Source organism: Thunnus maccoyii, chromosome 10, assembly GCF_910596095.1.
Source record: "Thunnus maccoyii chromosome 10, fThuMac1.1, whole genome shotgun sequence".
In the NCBI taxonomy this organism is placed as follows: Eukaryota; Metazoa; Chordata; class Actinopteri; order Scombriformes; family Scombridae; genus Thunnus; species Thunnus maccoyii.
The window spans coordinates 4,790,934-4,811,787 of record NC_056542.1 but is presented as its reverse complement, the minus strand read 5'-3'; the positions used below and the strand labels follow the sequence as shown (position 1 = coordinate 4,811,787).

General features: G+C 38.6%; 2 protein-coding genes across 2 annotated transcripts; one reads left to right on the top strand and one right to left on the bottom strand.

Moving 5' to 3' along the window:
* Positions 1 to 380: 380 nt before the first annotated feature.
* LOC121906405 (butyrophilin-like protein 8) lies at positions 381 to 1,660 on the bottom strand. Its single transcript, XM_042425268.1, has 3 exons — positions 1,626 to 1,660; positions 939 to 1,298; positions 381 to 805 (listed from the first exon to the last, which is right to left on the bottom strand). Exons 2-3 carry the CDS (start codon positions 1,225 to 1,227, stop codon positions 693 to 695), a joined length of 402 nt encoding a protein of 133 aa, XP_042281202.1. The 5' UTR covers positions 1,228 to 1,298; positions 1,626 to 1,660; the 3' UTR covers positions 381 to 692.
* Positions 1,661 to 12,518: 10,858 nt separating this feature from the next.
* LOC121906402 lies at positions 12,519 to 16,271 on the top strand. The gene is made up of 4 exons (XM_042425263.1): positions 12,519 to 12,600; positions 14,558 to 14,613; positions 14,941 to 15,300; positions 15,434 to 16,271. The coding sequence occupies exons 1-4, from the start codon at positions 12,572 to 12,574 to the stop codon at positions 15,643 to 15,645; spliced, it is 657 nt and encodes a 218-aa protein (XP_042281197.1). The 5' UTR covers positions 12,519 to 12,571; the 3' UTR covers positions 15,646 to 16,271.
* The last annotated feature ends 4,583 nt before the right edge of the window (positions 16,272 to 20,854 follow it).

Genomic DNA, 20,854 nt, shown 5'->3' with positions numbered 1-20,854 from the left:
CGCAGCTCAGGCGTAACTGCAGCCGTGCATCATCTAGAGATTTGGTGTGTTGCCTATTTTTTCCTGTGTGAGGCTTTTCTCATCAAAAATAGACAGTGAAAATGATCTGTTGACAGTCATATTGACATCATACCATCAACATTACATCTTTTAATATAGTTTCAATGTATGTCTATATCTGTAGAATGGGGCAATGTCAAAGACATGAAAATAATATATATGGGTAAGCCCTTTTTTGTTGTTTGTTTTTCCATTGAGCACAAACTTCTGAACCTTTTTCTGTCTAAACTACATATAAATGAAATTTACAATAACATGAAATGAAACATTCTATTATTGATGGCCATTATCCTCATTATAGATACATATAATTACCTTTATGTTCATCCTCTTTATACATACATAATCAATGTGTAAGTGTCCAGCATGTCCCAACACTCACAGAAAGCATAAAATAAAGGCAGGATGTGTTTTTTCCATTATTAGTTTTTACAGTTTGTAATTTAAGTGCATGAAGCATCGATGTTGTTGCTATGGTTACCTGACAGCCAATGGGAAACTAGTATGTTCTGTGTCTTTGGTATAAAATTGAATCAAACTGTTTCCTGTGATCCATCTGCTAAACTGTCAGTTTTCTGAAATCCACCACTGGACCGAGTATAAATCTTGTTTAACAGGCAGAGAGTGAATGACTAAACAGCCAGTACAGATATAGCTGCTGCTGTCAGTCCCAGTACACAGTAGAGGCCGATCCTTTCCCGACTCGCTGTGTTTGGTCTCTCAGGTTCAGGCCAATCCCTCGCTGCTGTAAAGACACCAAACACATCTGTGTCATTCATGTGAAGAAACAACATTTCACCAAAGAAAACTAAATAACCACAACACATTAAGTTGGAACATATTTCATAGTTCTGCTGAGTTTTACTGAATCATCTTACCAGTGACATTGAGCCGGCCTTTTCCTCTGTTCCAACCAGAATCTGTTTTCACTTTACAAACGTACAGACCCGAGTCATCAATCCTGAGTCTGGACACATGAAGTCTGATTCGTCCTTCTCTGAGGGCGTCTTTGTCACACTGAACTCGTCCTGCAAACTGTCCATCCTGAAACTCTGAGTCCTCAACACCCTCATATAGATGATACAGGACCAAGGGTTTAACATCAGTTAACAGTTGACAAATAATTATAAGTACGGTGGAGGAACTGTCAGTTTTGGTTGTAAACATCCATTCCAGTGTGATGTTGTGGTTCTCCTCTGCCTGGTAGGAGGTCTCTGTCACGTTCAATACAAATGTTCCTGTTGAGGAGACAGAGAGGGAAAGTGAGGACCACACAAACTAAGAACTTTAACATTTGAGCCCTTAAACTCCACCTATATATATTTAGAAATACAGCTAAGTGTTTAAAGATACAAGAGTATAAAAAGGTAATGCATGATGCCAATAATTAATACAATCTAATCAATAACTGAAGATAGAGGATCTTCCCAACTGTCATCTACCAACTTTAATAGTTCTAATGTTTTCACTGACATATTTTAAAATGGAAGTCATAAAATATGTTTGTGAGGCTGAAGGTTTATTCTGTTGTTCATCTTTATGTAAAACTGAAGGTTTAAACTAACCACAGACACAGGAGGTCAGGCTGATGAGCAGAAGGATCCTGCAGATCATCTTCTCCCTGTGAGAGGAGACAGAGGAGAGGAGTCATCAACACATGAGGTCAAAGTTCAGTCATCACACTTGTGAAAAGATAAGTCAGGTTTCATTCATGCATCACAACATGTGCTCATGTTCATCTTCCTTATTCTACATGACTGAGCAAAGGACTTTTAGTCAGATCTCAGTCAGTCTACAGTTTGTTCTTCTATGAATTCAGTTCAAGTAACATGTTTTTAAAAGCCTTTCTCAGGTGTCTGTGTGCAGTAATGTAACTGTGCTACAAGATGCTGCAGGTTAAGTTGATTACAATATCTGAAGGTGCAGTTAATATTTCAGGGTTCTTCGTGTGGTAGGGAGCACTAGGAAACACTTCCCCCAAACTGATGTTGAACGCAGCCCTTGTCTGTTCACTTGCCCATCCCTTCCTATCAATCAGGTTCTGATTATTGTTGATTGTTGATTATTGTTTTAGCTTCCTTGCTAGTGCTCCCTGAGTCTTACCTTTGCATACCACAGTGGTAAGTAGGGCCTGGACAACTATTGATTATATTGTGTATGAACAGGACTGTACAGAGACCTTTAGAGGGGCAGGTGCTCAAACACCAAACCACCAACATAATTTACAGCATAATCTGCTGAATTATAGCAACACATATTCAAATAGAATGTAACATGAAATCTTACAACAAACCAAATCAAACTACATAATTGTTCCCCACGTGATGAAATCACAAGTGGTCAAGACGCATGTCAATATCAGGTGTAAACTGTTTCTCTTTCTTTCAACACCACTACATCCTGCAATTCTTCCTCACTTCTGTCTCCTCTCTCCTGATTCCTTCACTCACTCTGGAAATGTAAAAAGTCTTCCATGTAAAAATCTGAGTGAGGATGAAGCTGACTGTATTTTTCTATGATAAATGCAGTCAGCTTTTGTTTGTTTTCACAAATATCAATATCGCATTTTTCACATTTAAAAAAGTAAATTACGAACTACTTACAGTGTGACAACAGCAGAATAAAATGCAGAAAATCTGGAGACATGATGATGTAATCAGCTGCAGAGGTTCGCGAAGAAGGTTGATAAACTGTGAGAGAAACAGACAAACCTCCGACAGATTTGCAATTTCTCTTGTACACCCTACCCTTACATAGCCTACTAACACTCACTCACACGACAATTAGTTTAGTTCTTGTGCAAACTGATCCACTACCCCGCCCCTCGTTTCAGCAAAAGGCACATTACACTTCCACTTCCTCAAAATCTCGATCTCGTGAAACACAATATTTCCGATGCTATTTTCGGGCTCCAAACAACAATGACTCAGTCAGCAGTCAGCATTACAACATGACTCTTATCCTGTTGGCCAGAGGGATTAACTTTTAAGTAATTTTTACTAAGCGAAAAGTTGCGGCTGGAGGGAAGTAACCAACCGTACACCCACCTTCACTCATGGTGTAAGATGCTTTATTCCATAACAGCAAACTGTTAACTACTAGAAACATCGTAGAGTTAGTGTGGAGAACAGTAACATTAATCACTGTGTACCAGATAACATCTGGTGTGATTTAGAACACAATTTACCTAAACTTATGTCCGTAAACACAATGTCTCACATGCTGGGAACTCCGTCCGGCTACCCCCAACAACTACAGTATTAAATCAAATAAAACAACTGGTAAATGTGTCTGAAAAGAAAATTAGTGGTTGAAGAAACAGACAATATGGTGACGGTATTAATAAGTATTAATGAAAATCTTTTACTATTAGATTTTGTTAAACTAAAATTGACTGCAGTATCCAGAGAAGTGAGATCTGATCACAAGCAGTCACTCAAGACGCATGTCAATGTCAGGTGTAAACTGTTTCTCTTTCTTTCAACACCACTACATCCTGCAATTCTTCCTCACTTCTGTCTCCTCTCTCCTGATTCCTTCACTCACTCTGGAAATGTAAAAAGTCTTCCATGTAAAAATCGGAGTGAGGATGAAGCAGAACTTTAACACGTATGGTGATAATTACAGTAATTGTGGACAAACAACACACAGTGGGAATGCATAAGCAGTCAAGCTATCCAAACTATCAAACTGCATTAACATTACTGTCATGTAAAGGAACAGCACTAGATAAATGGGACGCTTAAAACAACACTAATGTCAATTTAAAAAACTTTAGCTTTACTGAAGAGTTTTCGCTGTTACTTTGTTGTGTTTTGTCAAACACATTATAATTTGATGCTGCATATTGTCTCTGCATGTGCCAGTGTATAAAGGTGGAGGACCATATTAATGTGTAAAATGTCTCTTGTTGGTCTCCTCTTGCTGCTGTTTTGTCTAATTTTAGGTTTGTTCTAGGTGTCAGCCATATTTAACACTGTTCCACATTTTAGAACCAACTGCTATCCTTACTTTGTTTGGTAAACTGTAGTTTTATTTCTTTGCCAGTTTATTGTCTCTTCCCTGTTATAGTTGTAGTTAAACACACTAAGACACATGAGTGGTTCATGTGTTTACTGTGTGAGTGTGTTTAGGTTGTTGTGACTGCATGGTGAGTATACAGCAACACCTCTAAGCTCTCCTCAGTGTAGCCTGACATCCCATTTACCAGCATCAGCCCATCAGGGTGGACATTTATTGAACACCTGAACAGTATTTCTCACTAAATATAATGTAAATCCTACTTAAGTCTTAACGTGTCTCATATTTTTATCTGTCTCTTACACTTAAATGAGTATTTACGCATAACATAAACGAACTTTGTTGCAGTTTAATACCGTTGTAGAAATGCACAAAGTCAACAAACACGGCTCACATGAGAGAAAGAGCAGCGATGATGCACTGCAGAGTGTACTTTATACACCAAATCTCTCAATATTAACGCTCATCGTTGGGTTGAGACATGGAAATATCATCCATTGGAAAAAGTTAAATTAAATGTGCCTTAGCCTACCCGAGAGTTTTTCCTGACGTTTCTGTGCAAATATTGCAACATTTCATTAAAATCCAGGAATTGACGGGATTACTCCATGAAACATCACCGTGTTGGGATATTCTCTACTCTACTCTTGTATATTCGGTAAAGTACCGGTATGAACCTCCTGAAAGACAGTTGTGGTATTATGATAATAACAGAAATCATATAAAAATGCAGTTAGCTTTTGTTTATTTCACAAATATCAGATAGCCCCTACAACAACTATATCATTTCAATAATTTCAGTAAAGAGCATGTTTCATGTTTAAAAAAGTAAATTAAAAAGTACTTACAGTGTGACAACAGCAGAGCTAAATTCAGAAAATCTGGAGACATGAAGGGGCTAGTTGTAGCTAATGCTCACGGAACAGATTGATAAGCTGTGAAAAACTCAATGATTACTCAACCCTCAGTCGTAGAATATAACTTCCCTAACGTGACAAGTTATGTTATTTAAATACATCAACGAACAATTCATTGTGCTGTAGATCGCTGCTGTAATAGCCTATCTCTGTCAGCAAAATAGTTTTCACCGCCGACTGTCAGCAAGATTGCGCAATACTAAACCCGCTCAACAATAAATTTTCTGGAGGAAGTTACTAACCGTACAGCGACCTTCACTCATGGTGTAAGATGCTTTATTCTATAACAGCAAATTGTTAACTACTAGAAACATCGTAGAGTTAGTGTGGAGAACAGTAACACTAATCACTGTGTACCAGATAACATCTGTGGTGATTTAGAACACAATTTACCTAAACTTATGTCCGTAAACACAATGTCTCACATGCTGGGAACTCCGTCCACCTACCCCCAACAACTACAGTATTAAATCAAATAAAACAACTGGTAAATGTGTCTGAAAAGAAAATTAGTGGTTAAAGAAACAGACAATATAGAGTTAAGAGGTGACTGTAAAGTAAGTAAATAAACCCAGAGTTTCTCTCTGTCTCCTCCCTCTTACAGAGCCAGACACACTGTTTCATTTCCTCATTCATTCAGTCCGTATTTTAGCGCATATCGAAGCACATTCATTAGCGGAGGTTTACTATCTGGTTGGATATTAGTTGAGTTACTCAAGGACTTTCTAAAGTTGCCGCTTTTATGCGGATCAGTCAGTTTGAACAGCGGTTTTTTCCTTCACATTCAAATATTACACAGCGTGAATTCACCCTCAGCTCAGAATAAAACCTCTGCTTGTCCTTCTGTTTTAACTCTGTGACTCTGTGCACAAGACTGCTGTCAGTTTGTTAGAGCAGCTCCTGCACTGAAATCTTTATTGCACATAATGTATAATCTCAGTTTCAATTTAAACAATCGGTATGAAGCTTACACATGTGGGATCAATGAATAATTATCTCTATCACTCATGATGTGATTGGTCGCACTGATGGAATATAATTCCTATAATATTGGAGATTATATGTTAATATGCTGAGTGAGCAGGATTGTGATGCGGATGAAGAATGTAGTTTGAAAGTGAGATTTTTAAATAGGGAGCATAATCTTAACGTGTTTTAACAGCATTTTAGTGACAATGTTTAAATTTATTACAGTTGTTGAAGTAGCTGAAATAAAGTCACTGAATGCTGTTGAGCTGAGATACAAATAGATGTCTAAACATTTAAAATATTCTGTATTTTAACCTCGACACCTTTTCAAGTGCAAATCACCAAACACGTTATTACTGGATCAGACTGAGAGCTACAGTCATGTCTCTATGTCTTTGATCTATATATGTTTTAAATCTTTAACTATATTTTTCATCTTCAGTTGCTGCCTCCTGTGTTTTGTCCGTCAGATTAAAGCTGAACAAATATATTTAAAATGTGATGTAGCTGCAGCCTGATACACAGTCAGATTCCACTTTATCATCATCAAGGAAATGTAAGTCTGGTAAATGATGAATTGATGGACAACACTGAATAAAACTTTATTGTGTGAACTTATTGACACTTTTCCTGCTCTGACACAGGCTCTTTTTTATAGATAAATGTGCAGCGTCCGCACACACATGCATTCATATCTTTATGTCCACTGGATTAAAATAGAGGTCCTGCCTTTTATTTACCTGTTGCCATAGTGACTCGTAGTATCGGAGCTCCATTGATGATGACTTTTTTTATTCATCACGCATGTGCTTCACTCAGAGTGAACATAGTCAGAGTTGATTGAACTGACTCTGATCATCTTTTCTGAAACCGAAGACTCAGAGTTTCCCATCTCAGCGTTCATCAGCTCAGAGATCAGAGTTTGACTGAACCTGCTTTCTGAAACAGGCCCCTGCTCTAGTGCTGCGTCTGAACATATATATATCATCCAACCTGCACACACACACACACACACACACACACACACACACACACACACAAACACCACAGAGCAAATCATAGTCTCCTACATGAGAGAAGAACAAGATTTCATGTTACATTGTGTTTGAATATGTGTTGCTATAATTCAGCAGATCATGCTGTAAATTATGTTGGTGGTTTGGTGTTTGAGCACCTGCCCCTCTAAAGGTCTCTGTACAGCCCTGTTCATACACAATATAATCAATAGTTGTCCAGGCCCTACTTAACACTGTGGTATGCAAAGGTAAGACTCAGGGAGCACTAGCAAGGAAGCTAAAACAATAATCAACAATCAAGAATAATCAGAACCTGATTGATAGGAAGGGATGGGCAAGTGAACAGACAAGGGCTGCGTTCAAGATCAGTTTGGGGGAAGTGTTTCCTAGTGCTCCCTACCACACGAAGAACCCTGAAATATTAACTGCACCTTCAGATATTGTAATCAACTTAACCTGCAGCATCTTGTAGCACAGTTACATTACTGCACACAGACACCTGAGAAAGGCTTTTAAAAACATGTTACTTGAACTGAATTCATAGAAGAACAAACTGTAGACTGACTGAGATCTGACTAAAAGTCCTTTGCTCAGTCATGTAGAATAAGGAAGATGAACATGAGCACATGTTGTGATGCATGAATGAAACCTGACTTATCTTTTCACAAGTGTGATGACTGAACTTTGACCTCATGTGTTGATGACTCCTCTCCTCTGTCTCCTCTCACAGGGAGAAGATGATCTGCAGGATCCTTCTGCTCATCAGCCTGACCTCCTGTGTCTGTGGTTAGTTTAAACCTTCAGTTTGACATAAAGATGAACAACAGAATAAACCTTCAGCCTCACAAACATATTTTATGACTTCCATTTTAAAATATGTCAGTGAAAACATTAGAACTATTAAAGCTGGTAGATGACAGTTGGGAAGATCCTCTATCTTCAGTTATTGATTAGATTGTATTAATTATTGACATCATGCATTACCTTTTTATACTCTTGTATCTTTAAACACTTAGCTGTATTTCTAAATATATATAGGTGGAGTTTAAGGGCTCAAATGTTAAAGTTCTTAGTTTGTCTGGTCCTCACTTTCCCTCTCTATCTCCTCAACAGGAACATTTGCATTGAACGTGACAGAGACCTCCTACCAGGCAGAGGAGAACCACAACATCACACTGGAATGGATGTTTACAACCAAAGCTGACAGTTCCTCCATCATACGTAGAATTAATTGTGAACTGTTAACTGATGTTAAACCCTTGGTCCTGTATCATCTATATGAGGGTGTTGAGGTCTCAGAGTCTCAGGATGGACAGTTTGCAGGACGAGTTCAGTGTGACAAAGACGCCCTCAGAGAAGGACGAATCAGACTTCATGTGTCCAGAATCAGGACTGATGACTCGGGTCTGTACGTGTGTAAAGTGAAAACAAATTATGGTTGGAACAGAGGAAAAGGCCGACTCAATGTCACTGGTAAGATGATTCAGTAAAACTCAGCAGAACTATGAAATATGTTCCAACTTAATGTGTTGTGGTTATTTAGTTTTCTTTAGTGAAATGTTGTTTCTTCACATGAATGACACAGATGTGTTTGGTGTCTTTACAGCAGCGAGGGATTGGCCTGAACCTGAGAGACCAAACACAGCGAGTCGGGAAAGGATCGGCCTCTACTGTGTACTGGGACTGACAGCAGCAGCTATATCTGTACTGGCTGTTTATTCATTCACTCTCTGCCTGTTAAACAAGATTTATACTCGGTCCAGTGGTGGATTTCAGAAAACTGACAGTTTAGCAGATGGATCAGAGGAAACAGTTTGATTCAATTTTATACCAAAGACACAGAACATACAAGTTTCCCATTCGCTGGCAGGTAACCATAGCATCAACCTTGATGCTTTTTTACAGATTGTAAAAACTAATAATGGTTTGAACACATCCTGCCTTTATTTTCTCCAGTAAGTGGCCATGGTATCAGAGCCATAATGAACCACTGATATACAACAATAACAGACTTGATGGAGGAAACAACATTCTTGATCTTTACCTTGTTTATCATTTTGATATCAGGACTCCTCGTTAAACTTTGTTAGATCTGAAATGTGCACTTTGTTCACTTTATTGAAATTATGCTGAGAAGCACGTCTACCTCATAAACCACCTCATCTGTGTGATTTATTTTCAAATGAAATATAACATTAACATTTATATCCTGTCTATCGTGTGCTTGAAGCTTGTAATGAAGTATTCAGGTTAAGACCCTTCAGAGCTGCTTGTTCTCATGTGTTATGAACACTGGTGTTAAACTAGTGCCACACAGGAAGTGATGCGTTTGTTTATAATGACCACAACAATCTTTTCATCATGTTTGTTGATCGTCTAACGTCATGAAAACTGTAAAACTGTGAGTTCTGACCTTCTTTCCAGAATTTATATCTTTAACTTCTCAACGTTGATCTTTGTTGTTTTATTGTAATGTGTAATTGAAACTGAGATTCACTGTTGCTGTTTTTAATCCTGTCTGTTACAGTGAGCTCTTATTTACTGTCTGTTATTGATTATCAGTCTTTCACATGTATGTTTGAGAGAAAACCTTTGAACTGGAAACACTGGTATTAAGGATAAAGACCAGCAGAGGGAGCTCTTCACTGGAAGTCAGCTCATCTTGTTTAGAGATCCTCACCTGGCTGCAGGTTACAGCTGTGTGCTCATTTACACCTTTAGACTCATTGAAATATGAACAGATGTATCACAGAGATCTGCTACTGTTATGTGTTTTATCTGTGATATTTGCTTAGTATAACAGAAACCAGCAATTTCTCTGTTTAATATCTCAAACTACAACACTGATGAAAGTGCTTTGTGGATGGACTGAAAATGACTTCAAATGTGTTCCAAGCTGTAAATGAATAGTGTCAGGCAAAGCAGTTTACTCCTTGTACCACAGATTAAATACCTTTGAATCACAGTGTAGAAGTTAATAGTCCAAATTCACCCATTCATGAATCTCACAATATCTTCTGTTTTTTTATTTGTAAACAAATTATATCAGACTTTGTGCACACTAAGTGTCATCCATAAAACATCACTGGTGTTGAATTGTGAAATGTAACCATTATAGATTATTTTAGTGTTTACAGTGGAAAAGTAAGTTTCTTGTTCATGAATCTGCTTGGATACTGACCTGCACAGACACATTGAAAAAAAGAGGATCCAAAACATAAAAAAAACAAACAAGAAATGAATTATGTTAGATTACTATATAAAGAAATTGTAGACACACATCCTTTTATCAGAAATGCAAGTTTTATATGTATACAATCATTGACAGTATATAATAAAGTCATTGCAGACAGGAGGTGTTAATTTTGTTTTTAAGACAATACTGCCACCTACTGGACTTTTTCTGAAAGTTTTTTTTTTTTTTTAAATAGATGAATTAGAAATACTGTATGTTGTCAACTATCTGTTTCATTTCAGACATTTAAGGTAAAATCCCTGTTTCATGTCATTTCAAAAGCTTTTTTGAATAAAATGACATTGTGTGATTCAACAAAAGAGTGAAATAAATGCAAGAAATCAGTGCTGTAATTCCCTGTAATGCAAGGGTGGAATATAAAAAATATCTCTAACTTTACTGTCTATGTTAATACTTTGACAGGGGAGTGTGTGCAGGCAGGCAGCCGACTGTGGGAGGGTGAAGAGGGAGCTGAGAGACAGATGATGGAGGGGAGTTTTTGGTAGGAGCAGCCATGGGGGACAGTCCTCTGTGGCTGGGGAGGGAGAGAGCCTCCATGTGAGGTTCAGGAGGTGACTGGGGACCTTGCTGTTTGGGTCCTGGCTGTTGCTGCAGGATCTTGCTGTTTTCAGCCAGCAACTGCTCTCTGTCCACCCTGACCAGAGCTCTACAACACACAGTCAGAGCAATAGAAAGGACTGTGTACATGCAAGTAGAGACTAGAGACATAATTAATGTGTTATATCAGTTTGGGAAAAGTATTTGTGGTGGACCTGTTTGATATTGTTCCATGTTGACCAGTCTACATTTTAGTGTGAAGAAATCATGTGTGTTTAGGGGGAAAATCATAGGATTTTGTTTTGCCTCTTTACTGTCACCTGCTGTCAAAAGTGTCAATAGTGCTGTCAAAAAGTGCAGTAATTATAAAGAGGAAACAGCTCCTATTAAACAATAATTTGCTGCATTATAAAGTGACTTTATCAATAAATGTGATACATGTCCTGATCACATTTATGGATTATGCTAGTCAAGGCAGCAATATTTCTCTGAGCAGTTATGAATATATTTAGAAAACAGGATCCAATGACTCCCTGAACGTAAGGAAAACAGGGAAGAGAATAAATAGTAGAAGCTGGTGAGTGTTGGAAACGCATTAGATGGTTTTGGACTTTTTACAGGCAATGTTGGACGTAAGAAAAAATGAAAATTAGATGAGAGTTAAGGGAATGAATAGAGAGAACCACTTCCTGAAGGAGTCTGAGTCTATGTAACCCTCTGGTAACTTGGGAACACTCTCTTTATTATATGGTTCCCCCGGATTGCCCCTATCATCCTGTAGATGATAAAAAGGTAAACACATACTTTACCTTTATATTTCAACATGACCACATCCGCAGCTTCTGTCTCCGTCTCATTCTCTCACTTACACTCTCCTCCATTCACCAGCAGGAAGCAGGATTTGGGGTCAGGGAGGCAACTTCAGGTTTGACTTTGGGTTTTCAGTCCTTAAACGCTGTTTCACTTTTTACCGGGCCCATCACCATGGTAACTGACGCTGAACAGCTCAAATGTTCCGGAGCAGGTTAACTTCAGAGGATCGGATCACAACCGTTCAACACTCTGACCACTGACCAATCAGATGACTGGAAAAAAGAGTCATCATTCCTGCAAGATCTCGACATGGACAAAAGTCCTGAGTTTACAATAAAGTGACGAGTAAAAAAGAGCAAATATATATATCTCTCTATAGGTCAGTGGAAACATTTTATTGCTCCAGACTTTCTATTTCCACTCTGGTTTTAAAACAGAGCTTCTAACAAACAGAGAGATCGTTTGCGACACTATTCACATAATGATGATTTTAGCTGCATTTTAATAGTATAAAGTTTCTTTTATCCCCGAGTGACAGCTGACAGTGTGGATGATTTTACACTCTGATTCATCCCTGCAGCTCAGAATAACATGAGACAACTGTGTGATGATAACTGGAAATAAAAACGAAATATTGTCTTTTATCAGAACAACAACCTGATCTAGTGTTAACTGGCTCCCATTATCATAAATGCAACATTTCATTCAGATAGACTCATCAGTTATTAACTACTTTTCCACTCTTTACTCTCTCTTTACTGACTCTGATGACGTCGCTCGTGATTAACAACCCCGCCTCTTTCACATGAACGCGCTCTCAGCTGGAGAACCCAGAGTTGACTGAGCAGCTTGATAACCGGCTTCGTAGTTCTGGTTTTCTGGACGGTCAATATTAAGTTCAGTGGAGCCAGGTAACGAAAAGATACCCTGGGTATGTTGAACTTGCTTCGTAGTACAGGCCTCCGGTCAATTCCTGGATTTTAATGAAGGGTTGGATTATTTGCACAGAAACGTGAGTGAGCGTGAGCGTTTTATTTTACTTTTTTCAATGGTTGATGTATTCATGTCTCGAGCTAACGATGGGCTTTGATATAGAGAGGTTTAGTGTATAAAGTACACTCTGCAGTGTGTCATTGCTGTTTTTTTCTCTCATGTGAGCCTTGTGTTGTGTCTCCACTATGGTTTGATATTTTCATGGCTCTCATCTGGATTCTTTAGATATTATCAAGGTTATCGAGTTCTGATATTTTACATACTAGTAAGTGCAAGGTGAGGAACATAGTAGGTATTATATTCGGACCAACTGACGCGCATCCGTTAAAGGGGGGTACAGTTGGTTGTTTGCCAGAAAAACAGTAATTGTAATGGTATTTACCCTGTTATCTCTCCCCGCTGCGTAATTTTAAGGCAGGATGTGTCGGGCAAGGGGATAGTCTGGAGGAAGTCACTAACCGCCCACACAACTTCACTCATGGTGTAAGATGCTTTATTCCATAACAGCAAAATGTTAACTACTAGAAACATCGCAGAGTTAGTGTGGAGAACAGTAACACTAATCACTATGTACCAGATAACATCTGTGGTGATTTAGAACACAATTTACCTAAACTTATGTCCGTAAACACAATGTCTCACATGCTGGGAACTCCGCCCACCTACCCCCAACAACTACAGTATTAAATCAAATAAAACAACTGGTAAATGTGTCTGAAAAGAAAATTAGTGGTTAAAGAAACAAGAAAAAGAAAAAGTTTAAGGAGAAAGAGAAACAGTTTACACCTGGCATTGACATGCGTCTTGAGTGACTGCTTGTGATCAGATCTCACTTCTCCGCTCTATATGCAAATAAACACGTACATAATTTCTGTTTGCAAAGACCAAATGAGTTGTTGTTTTTTGCGTCTGAACATATATATATATCGTCCAGCCTGCAGAGAATGTTGCCTTTGGCTGTTTCATGTTTATTAGGTGACAACAGCACACACACACACACACACACACACACACACACACACACACACACACACACACACACACACTCTCTCTCTCTCTTTAAGTGTAAGAGACATAAAAATATGAGACAAGTTTAGACTTAAGTAGGATTTACTTTATATTTAGTGAGAAATACTGTTCAGGTGTTTAATAAATGTCCACCCTGATGTGCTGAGGCTGGTAAATGGGATGTCAGGCTACACTGAGGAGAGCTTAGAGGTGTTGTTGTATACTCACCATGCAGTCACAACATCTTGACCATTTGTGATTTCATCAGGTGGTGAACAATGATGTAGTTTGATTTGGTTTGTTGTAAGATTTCATGTTACATTGTGTTTGAATATGTGTTGCTATAATTCAGCAGATCATGCTGTAAATTATGTTGGTGGTTTGGTGTTTGAGCACCTGCCCCTCTAAAGGTCTCTGTACAGCCCTGTTCATACACAATATAATCAATAGTTGTCCAGGCCCTACTTACCACTGTGGTATGCAAAGGTAAGACTCAGGGAGCACTAGCAAGGACGCTAAAACAATAATCAACAATCAACAATAATCAGAACCTGATTGATAGGAAGGGATGGGCAAGTGAACAGACAAGGGCTGCGTTCAAGATCAGTTTGGGGGAAGTGTTTCCTAGTGCTCCCTACCACACGAAGAACCCTGAAATATTAACTGCACCTTCAGATATTGTAATCAACTTAACCTGCAGCATCTTGTAGCACAGTTACATTACTGCACACAGACACCTGAGAAAGGCTTTTAAAAACATGTTACTTGAACTGAATTCATAGAAGAACAAACTGTAGACTGACTGAGATCTGACTAAAAGTCCTTTGCTCAGTCATGTAGAATAAGGAAGATGAACATGAGCACATGTTGTGATGCATGAATGAAACCTGACTTATCTTTTCACAAGTGTGATGACTGAACTTTGACCTCATGTGTTGATGACTCCTCTCCTCTGTCTCCTCTCACAGGGAGAAGATGATCTGCAGGATCCTTCTGCTCATCAGCCTGACCTCCTGTGTCTGTGGTTAGTTTAAACCTTCAGTTTGACATAAAGATGAACAACAGAATAAACCTTCAGCCTCACAAACATATTTTATGACTTCCATTTTAAAATATGTCAGTGAAAACATTAGAACTATTAAAGCTGGTAGATGACAGTTGGGAAGATCCTCTGTCTTCAGTTATTGATTAGATTGTATTAATTATTGACATCATGCATTACCTTTTTATACTCTTGTATCTTTAAACACTTAGCTGTATTTCTAAATATATATAGGTGGAGTTTAAGGGCTCAAATGTTAAAGTTCTTAGTTTGTCTGGTCCTCACTTTCCCTCTCTGTCTCCTCAACAGGAACATTTGTATTGAACGTGACAGAGACCTCCTACCAGGCAGAGGAGAACCACAACATCACACTGGAATGGATGTTTACAACCAAAACTGACAGTTCCTCCACCGTACTTATAATTAATTGTGAACTGTTAACTGATGTTAAACCCTTGGTCCTGTATCATCTATATGAGGGTGTTGAGGTCTCAGAGTTTCAGGATGGACAGTTTGCAGGACGAGTTCAGTGTGACAAAGACGCCCTCAGAGAAGGACGAATCAGACTTCATGTGTCCAGAATCAGGACTGATGACTCGGGTCTGTACCTGTGTGGAGTGAGAACAGATTATGGTTGGAACAGAGAAAAATGCCGGCTCAATGTCACTGGTAAGATGATTCAGTAAAACTCAGCAGAACTATGAAATATGTTCCAACTTAATGTGTTGTGGTTATTTAGTTTTCTTTGGTGAAATGTTGTTTCTTCACATGAATGACACAGATGTGTTTGGTGTCTTTACAGCAGCGAGGGATTGGCCTGAACCTGAGACACCAAACACAGCGAGTCGGGAAAGGATCGGCCTCTACTGTGTACTGGGACTGACAGCAGCAGCTATATCTGTACTGGCTGTTTATTCATTCACTCTCTGCCTGTTAAACAAGATTTATACTCGGTCCAGTGGTGGATTTCAGAAAACTTGCAGCTCAGGTGATGGATCAGAGGAAACAGTTTGATTCACTTTTATACCAAAGACACAGAACACACAAGTTTCCCATTGGCTGTCAGGTAACCATAGCAACAACCTTGATGCTTCACGCACATAAATTACAAACTGTAAAAACTAATAATGGGAAAAACACATCCTGCCTTGATTTTATGATTTCTGTGAGTGTTGGGACATGCTGGACACTTACACATTGATTATGTATGTATAAAGAGGATGAACACATGGTAATTATTTAAGTTGTGTATGATGGACACCAGGGTGTCTAGTTGGACTATTCATGATAAACATTAAGTTCATGTTAAGAGGTGTAATGTTGATGGTATGATGTCAATATGACTGTCAACAGATCATTTTCACTGTCTATTTTTGATGAGAAAAGCCTCACACAGGAAAAAATAGGCAACACACCAAATCTCTAGATGATGCACAGCTGCAGCTACGCCTGAGCTGCGTGGCTCAGGTGCTACCAGGTGTGCTCCTGTCAGTTCCCCTGACCACTGGTGCTGGCAAAACAACTGGAGTTGGTTCCTGAGCGCGGCACTGCGGCTGCCCACTGCTCCTAGTGTAGAGGATGGGTCAAATGCAAAGGTCACATCACACAACCATCTGACAGTCATCCTTAATGAGGACTTATTGTGCAAATTAGGAGTTCCAAGCTCTTGTCAAATAATATTTCTCATCTATTTAGGGTGTAAGGTTTCCAAAATCTAATTTAACAATGCATTGCCTTTCCTCATGTTCAGTTTATAATATGTGTACATATTGTAAATAAATCCCTATTTTTATGAGAGAAAGTTTGACTCTTGTGTGTGTCCATCCTGATAGGTAATCCAACCCAGTGAACAATGAGTTGTGATGTTCAAACCTCAAACAAGTCTGAAATGAACCAAACACTCTACAAACTTGTGTTCTCTACTAGCACCTCTGTATGTTTTAACTAAGTTACAACTAATCACATATAATTTTTTGCATGTTGTTACTCTAAGTATGCTTTACTGTTCTGTATTTGTACATGTTCTATTGTATATATTTCATATACTTAATTACAACACAGAATCTGTAGTAAGAGTTCATGTGAGGCACTGCTCTGAACCAGACTGTCTGAATCTTTATTGGCAAGAAAGGGCCACAACATTTTGTTTTATGATCTTCACACAAAACAGAAACACACAAATAGATGTTATAAGAAAAGAAGATACATTGTAATATATATATATATATATATATGTATATATATATATATATATATATATATAGAGAGAGAGAGAGAGAGAGAGAGAGAGAGAGAGAGAGAGAGAGAGAGAGAGAGAGAATATAAGGTGAGCAAAAATAAATTATTTCAAAAAAATCTCAGTCAGCAAATAAAAAAATCCTCAAAAAAAGTTCTAAGCAAATATCACAGATAAAACACATAACAGTAGCAGATCTCTGTGATACATCTGTTATGATACATGTCCTGATCACATTTATGGATTATGCTAGTCAAGGCAGCAATATTTCTCTGAGCAGTTATGAATATATTTAGAAAACAGGATCCAATGACTCCCTGAACGTAAGGAAAACAGGGAAGAGAATAAATAGTAGAAGCTGGTGAGTGTTGGAAACGCATTAGATGGTTTGGACTTTTCACAGGCAATGTTGGACGTAAGAAAGAATGAAAATTAGATGAGTGTTAAGGGAATGAATAGAGAGAACCACTTCCTGAAGGAGTCTGAGTCTATGTAACCCTCTGGTAACTTGGGAACACTCTCTTTATTATATGGTTCCCCCGGATTGTCCCTATCATCCTGTAGATGATAAAAAGGTAAACACACACTTTACCTTTATATTTCAACATGACCACATCCGCAGCTTCTGTCTCTGTCTCATTCTCTCACTTACACTCTCCTCCATTCACCAGCAGGAAGCAGGATTATGGGTCAGGGAGGCAACTTCAGGTTTAACTTTGGGTTTTCAGTCCTTAAACGCTGTTTCACTTTTTACCGGGTCCATCACCATGGTAACTGACGCTGAACAGCTAAAATGTTCCGGAGCAGGTTAACTGCAGAGGATCGGATCACAACCGGTCAACACTCTGACCACTGACCAATCAGATGACTGGAAAAAAGAGGCATCATTCCTACAAGATCTCGACATGGACAAAAGTCCTGAGTTTACAATAAAGTGACGAGTAAAAAAGAGCAAATATATATATATCTCTATAGGTCAGTGGAAACATTTTATTGCTCTAGACTTTCTATTTCCACTCTGGTTTTAAAACAGAGCTTCTAACAAACAGAGAGATCGTTTACGACACTATTCACATAATGATGATTTTAGCTGCATTTTAATAGTATAAAGTTTCTTTTATCCCCGGAGTGACAGCTGACAGTGTGGATGATTTTACACTCTGATTCATCCCTGCAGCTCAGAATAACATGAGACAACTGTGTGATGATAACTGGAAATAAAAACGAAATATTGTCTTTTATCAGAACAACAACCTGATCTAGTGTTAACTGGCTCCCATTATCATAAATGCAACATTTCATTCAGATAGACTCATCAGTTATTAACTACTTTTCCACTCTTTACTCTCTCTTTACTGACTCTGATGACGTCGCTCGTGATTAACAACCCCGCCTCTTTCACATGAACGCGCTCTCAGCTGGAGAACCCAGAGTTGACTGAGCAGCCTGATAACCGGCTTCGTAGTTGTGGTTTTCTGGACGGTCAATGTTAAGTTCAGTGGAGCCAGGTAACGAAAAGATATCCTGGGTATGTTGAACTTGCTTCGTAATACAGGCCTCCGGTCAATTCCTGGATTTTAATGAAGGGTTGGATTGTTTGCACAGAAACGTGAGTGAGCGTGAGCGTTTTATTTTACTTTTTTCAATGGTTGATGTATTCATGTCTCGAGCTAACGATGGGCTTTGATATAGAGAGGTTTAGTGTATAAAGTACACTCTGCAGTGTGTCATTGCTGTTTTTTTCTCTCATGTGAGCCTTGTGTTGTGTCTCCACTATGGTTTGATATTTTCATGGCTCTCATCTGGATTCTTTAGATATTATCAAGGTTATTCGAGTTCTGATATTTTACATACTAGTAAGTGCAAGGTGAGGAACATAGTAGGTATTATATTCGGGCAATCTGACGCGCATGCGTTAGAGGGGAGTGCAGTTGGTTGTTTGCCAGAAGAGTAGTACTTGTAATGGTATTTACCCTGTTATCTCTCCCCGCTGCGTAATTTTTGGGCAGGATGTGTTGGGCAAGGGGCTAGTCTGGAGGAAGTCACTAACCGCCCACACAACTTCACTCATGGTGTAAGATGCTTTATTCCATAACAGCAAAATGTTAACTACTAGAAACATCGTAGAGTTAGTGTGGAGAACAGTAACACTAATCACTGTGTACCAGATAACATCTGTGGTGATTTAGAACACAATTTACCTAAACTTATGTCCGTAAACACAATGTCTCACATGCTGGGAACTCCGCCCATCTACCCCCAACAACTACAGTATTAAATCAAATAAAACAACTGGTAAATGTGTCTGAAAAGAAAATTAGTGGTTAAAGAAACAAGAAAAAGAAAAAGTTTAAGGAGAAAGAGAAACAGTTTACACCTGGCATTGACATGCGTCTTGAGTGACTGCTTGTGATCAGATCTCACTTCTCCGCTCTATATGCAAATAAACACGTACATAATTTCTGTTTGCAAAGACCAAATGAGTTGTTGTTTTTTGCGTCTGAACATATATATATATCGTCCAGCCTGCAGAGAATGTTGCCTTTGGCTGTTTCATGTTTATTAGGTGACAACAGCACACGCGCACACACACACATACACACACACACACACACACACACACAAACACACATTCTCTCTCTCTCTTTAAGTGTAAGAGACATAAAAATATGAGACAAGTTTAGACTTAAGTAGGATTTACATTATATTTAGTGAGAAATACTGTTCAGGTGTTTAATAAATGTCCACCCTGATGTGCTGAGGCTGGTAAATGGGATGTCAGGCTACACTGAGGAGAGCTTAGAGGTGTTGTTGTATACTCACCATGCAGTCACAGCATCTTGACCATTTGTGATTTCATCAGGTGGGGAACAATGATGTAGTTTGATTTGATTTGTTGTAAGATTTCATGTTACATTGTGTTTGAATATGTGTTGCTATAATTCAGCAGATCATGCTGTAAATTATGTTGGTGGTTTGGTGTTTGAGCACCTGCCCCTCTAAAGGTCTCTGTACAGCCCTGTTCATACACAATATAATCAATAGTTGTCCAGGCCCTACTTACCACTGTGGTATGCAAAGGTAAGACTCAGGGAGCCCTAGCAAGGAAGCTAAAACAATAATCAACAATCAACAATAATCAGAACCTGATTGATAGGAAGGGATGGGCAAGTGAACAGACAAGGGCTGCGTTCAAGATCAGTTTGGGGGAAGTGTTTCCTAGTGCTCCCTACCACACGAAGAACCCTGAAATATTAACTGCACCTTCAGATATTGTAATCAACTTAACCTGCAGCATCTTGTAGCACAGTTACATTACTGCACACAGACACCTGAGAAAGGCTTTTAAAAACATGTTACTTGAACTGAATTCATAGAAGAACAAACTGTAGACTGACTGAGATCTGACTAAAAGTCCTTTGCTCAGTCATGTACAATAAGGAAGATGAACATGAGCACATGTTGTGATGCATGAATGAAACCTGACTTATCTTTTCACAAGTGCGATGACTGAACTTTGACCTCATGTGTTGATGACTCCTCTCCTCTGTCTCCTCTCACAGGGAGAAGATGATCTGCAGGATCCTTCTGCTCATCAGCCTGACCTCCTGTGTCTGTGGTTAGTTTAAACCTTCAGTTTGACATAAAGATGAACAACAGAATAAACCTTCAGCCTCACAAACATATTTTATGACTTCCATTTTAAAATATGTCAGTGAAAACATTAGAACTATTAAAGCTGGTAGATGACAGTTGGGAAGATCCTCTATCTTCAGTTATTGATTAGATTGTATTAATTATTGGCATCATGCATTACCTTTTTATACTCTTGTATCTTTAAACACTTAGCTGTATTTCTAAATATATATAGGTGGAGTTTAAGGGCTCAAATGTTAAAGTTCTTAGTTTGTCTGGTCCTCACTTTCCCTCTCTGTCTCCTCAACAGGAACATTTGTATTGAACGTGACAGAGACCTCCTACCAGGCA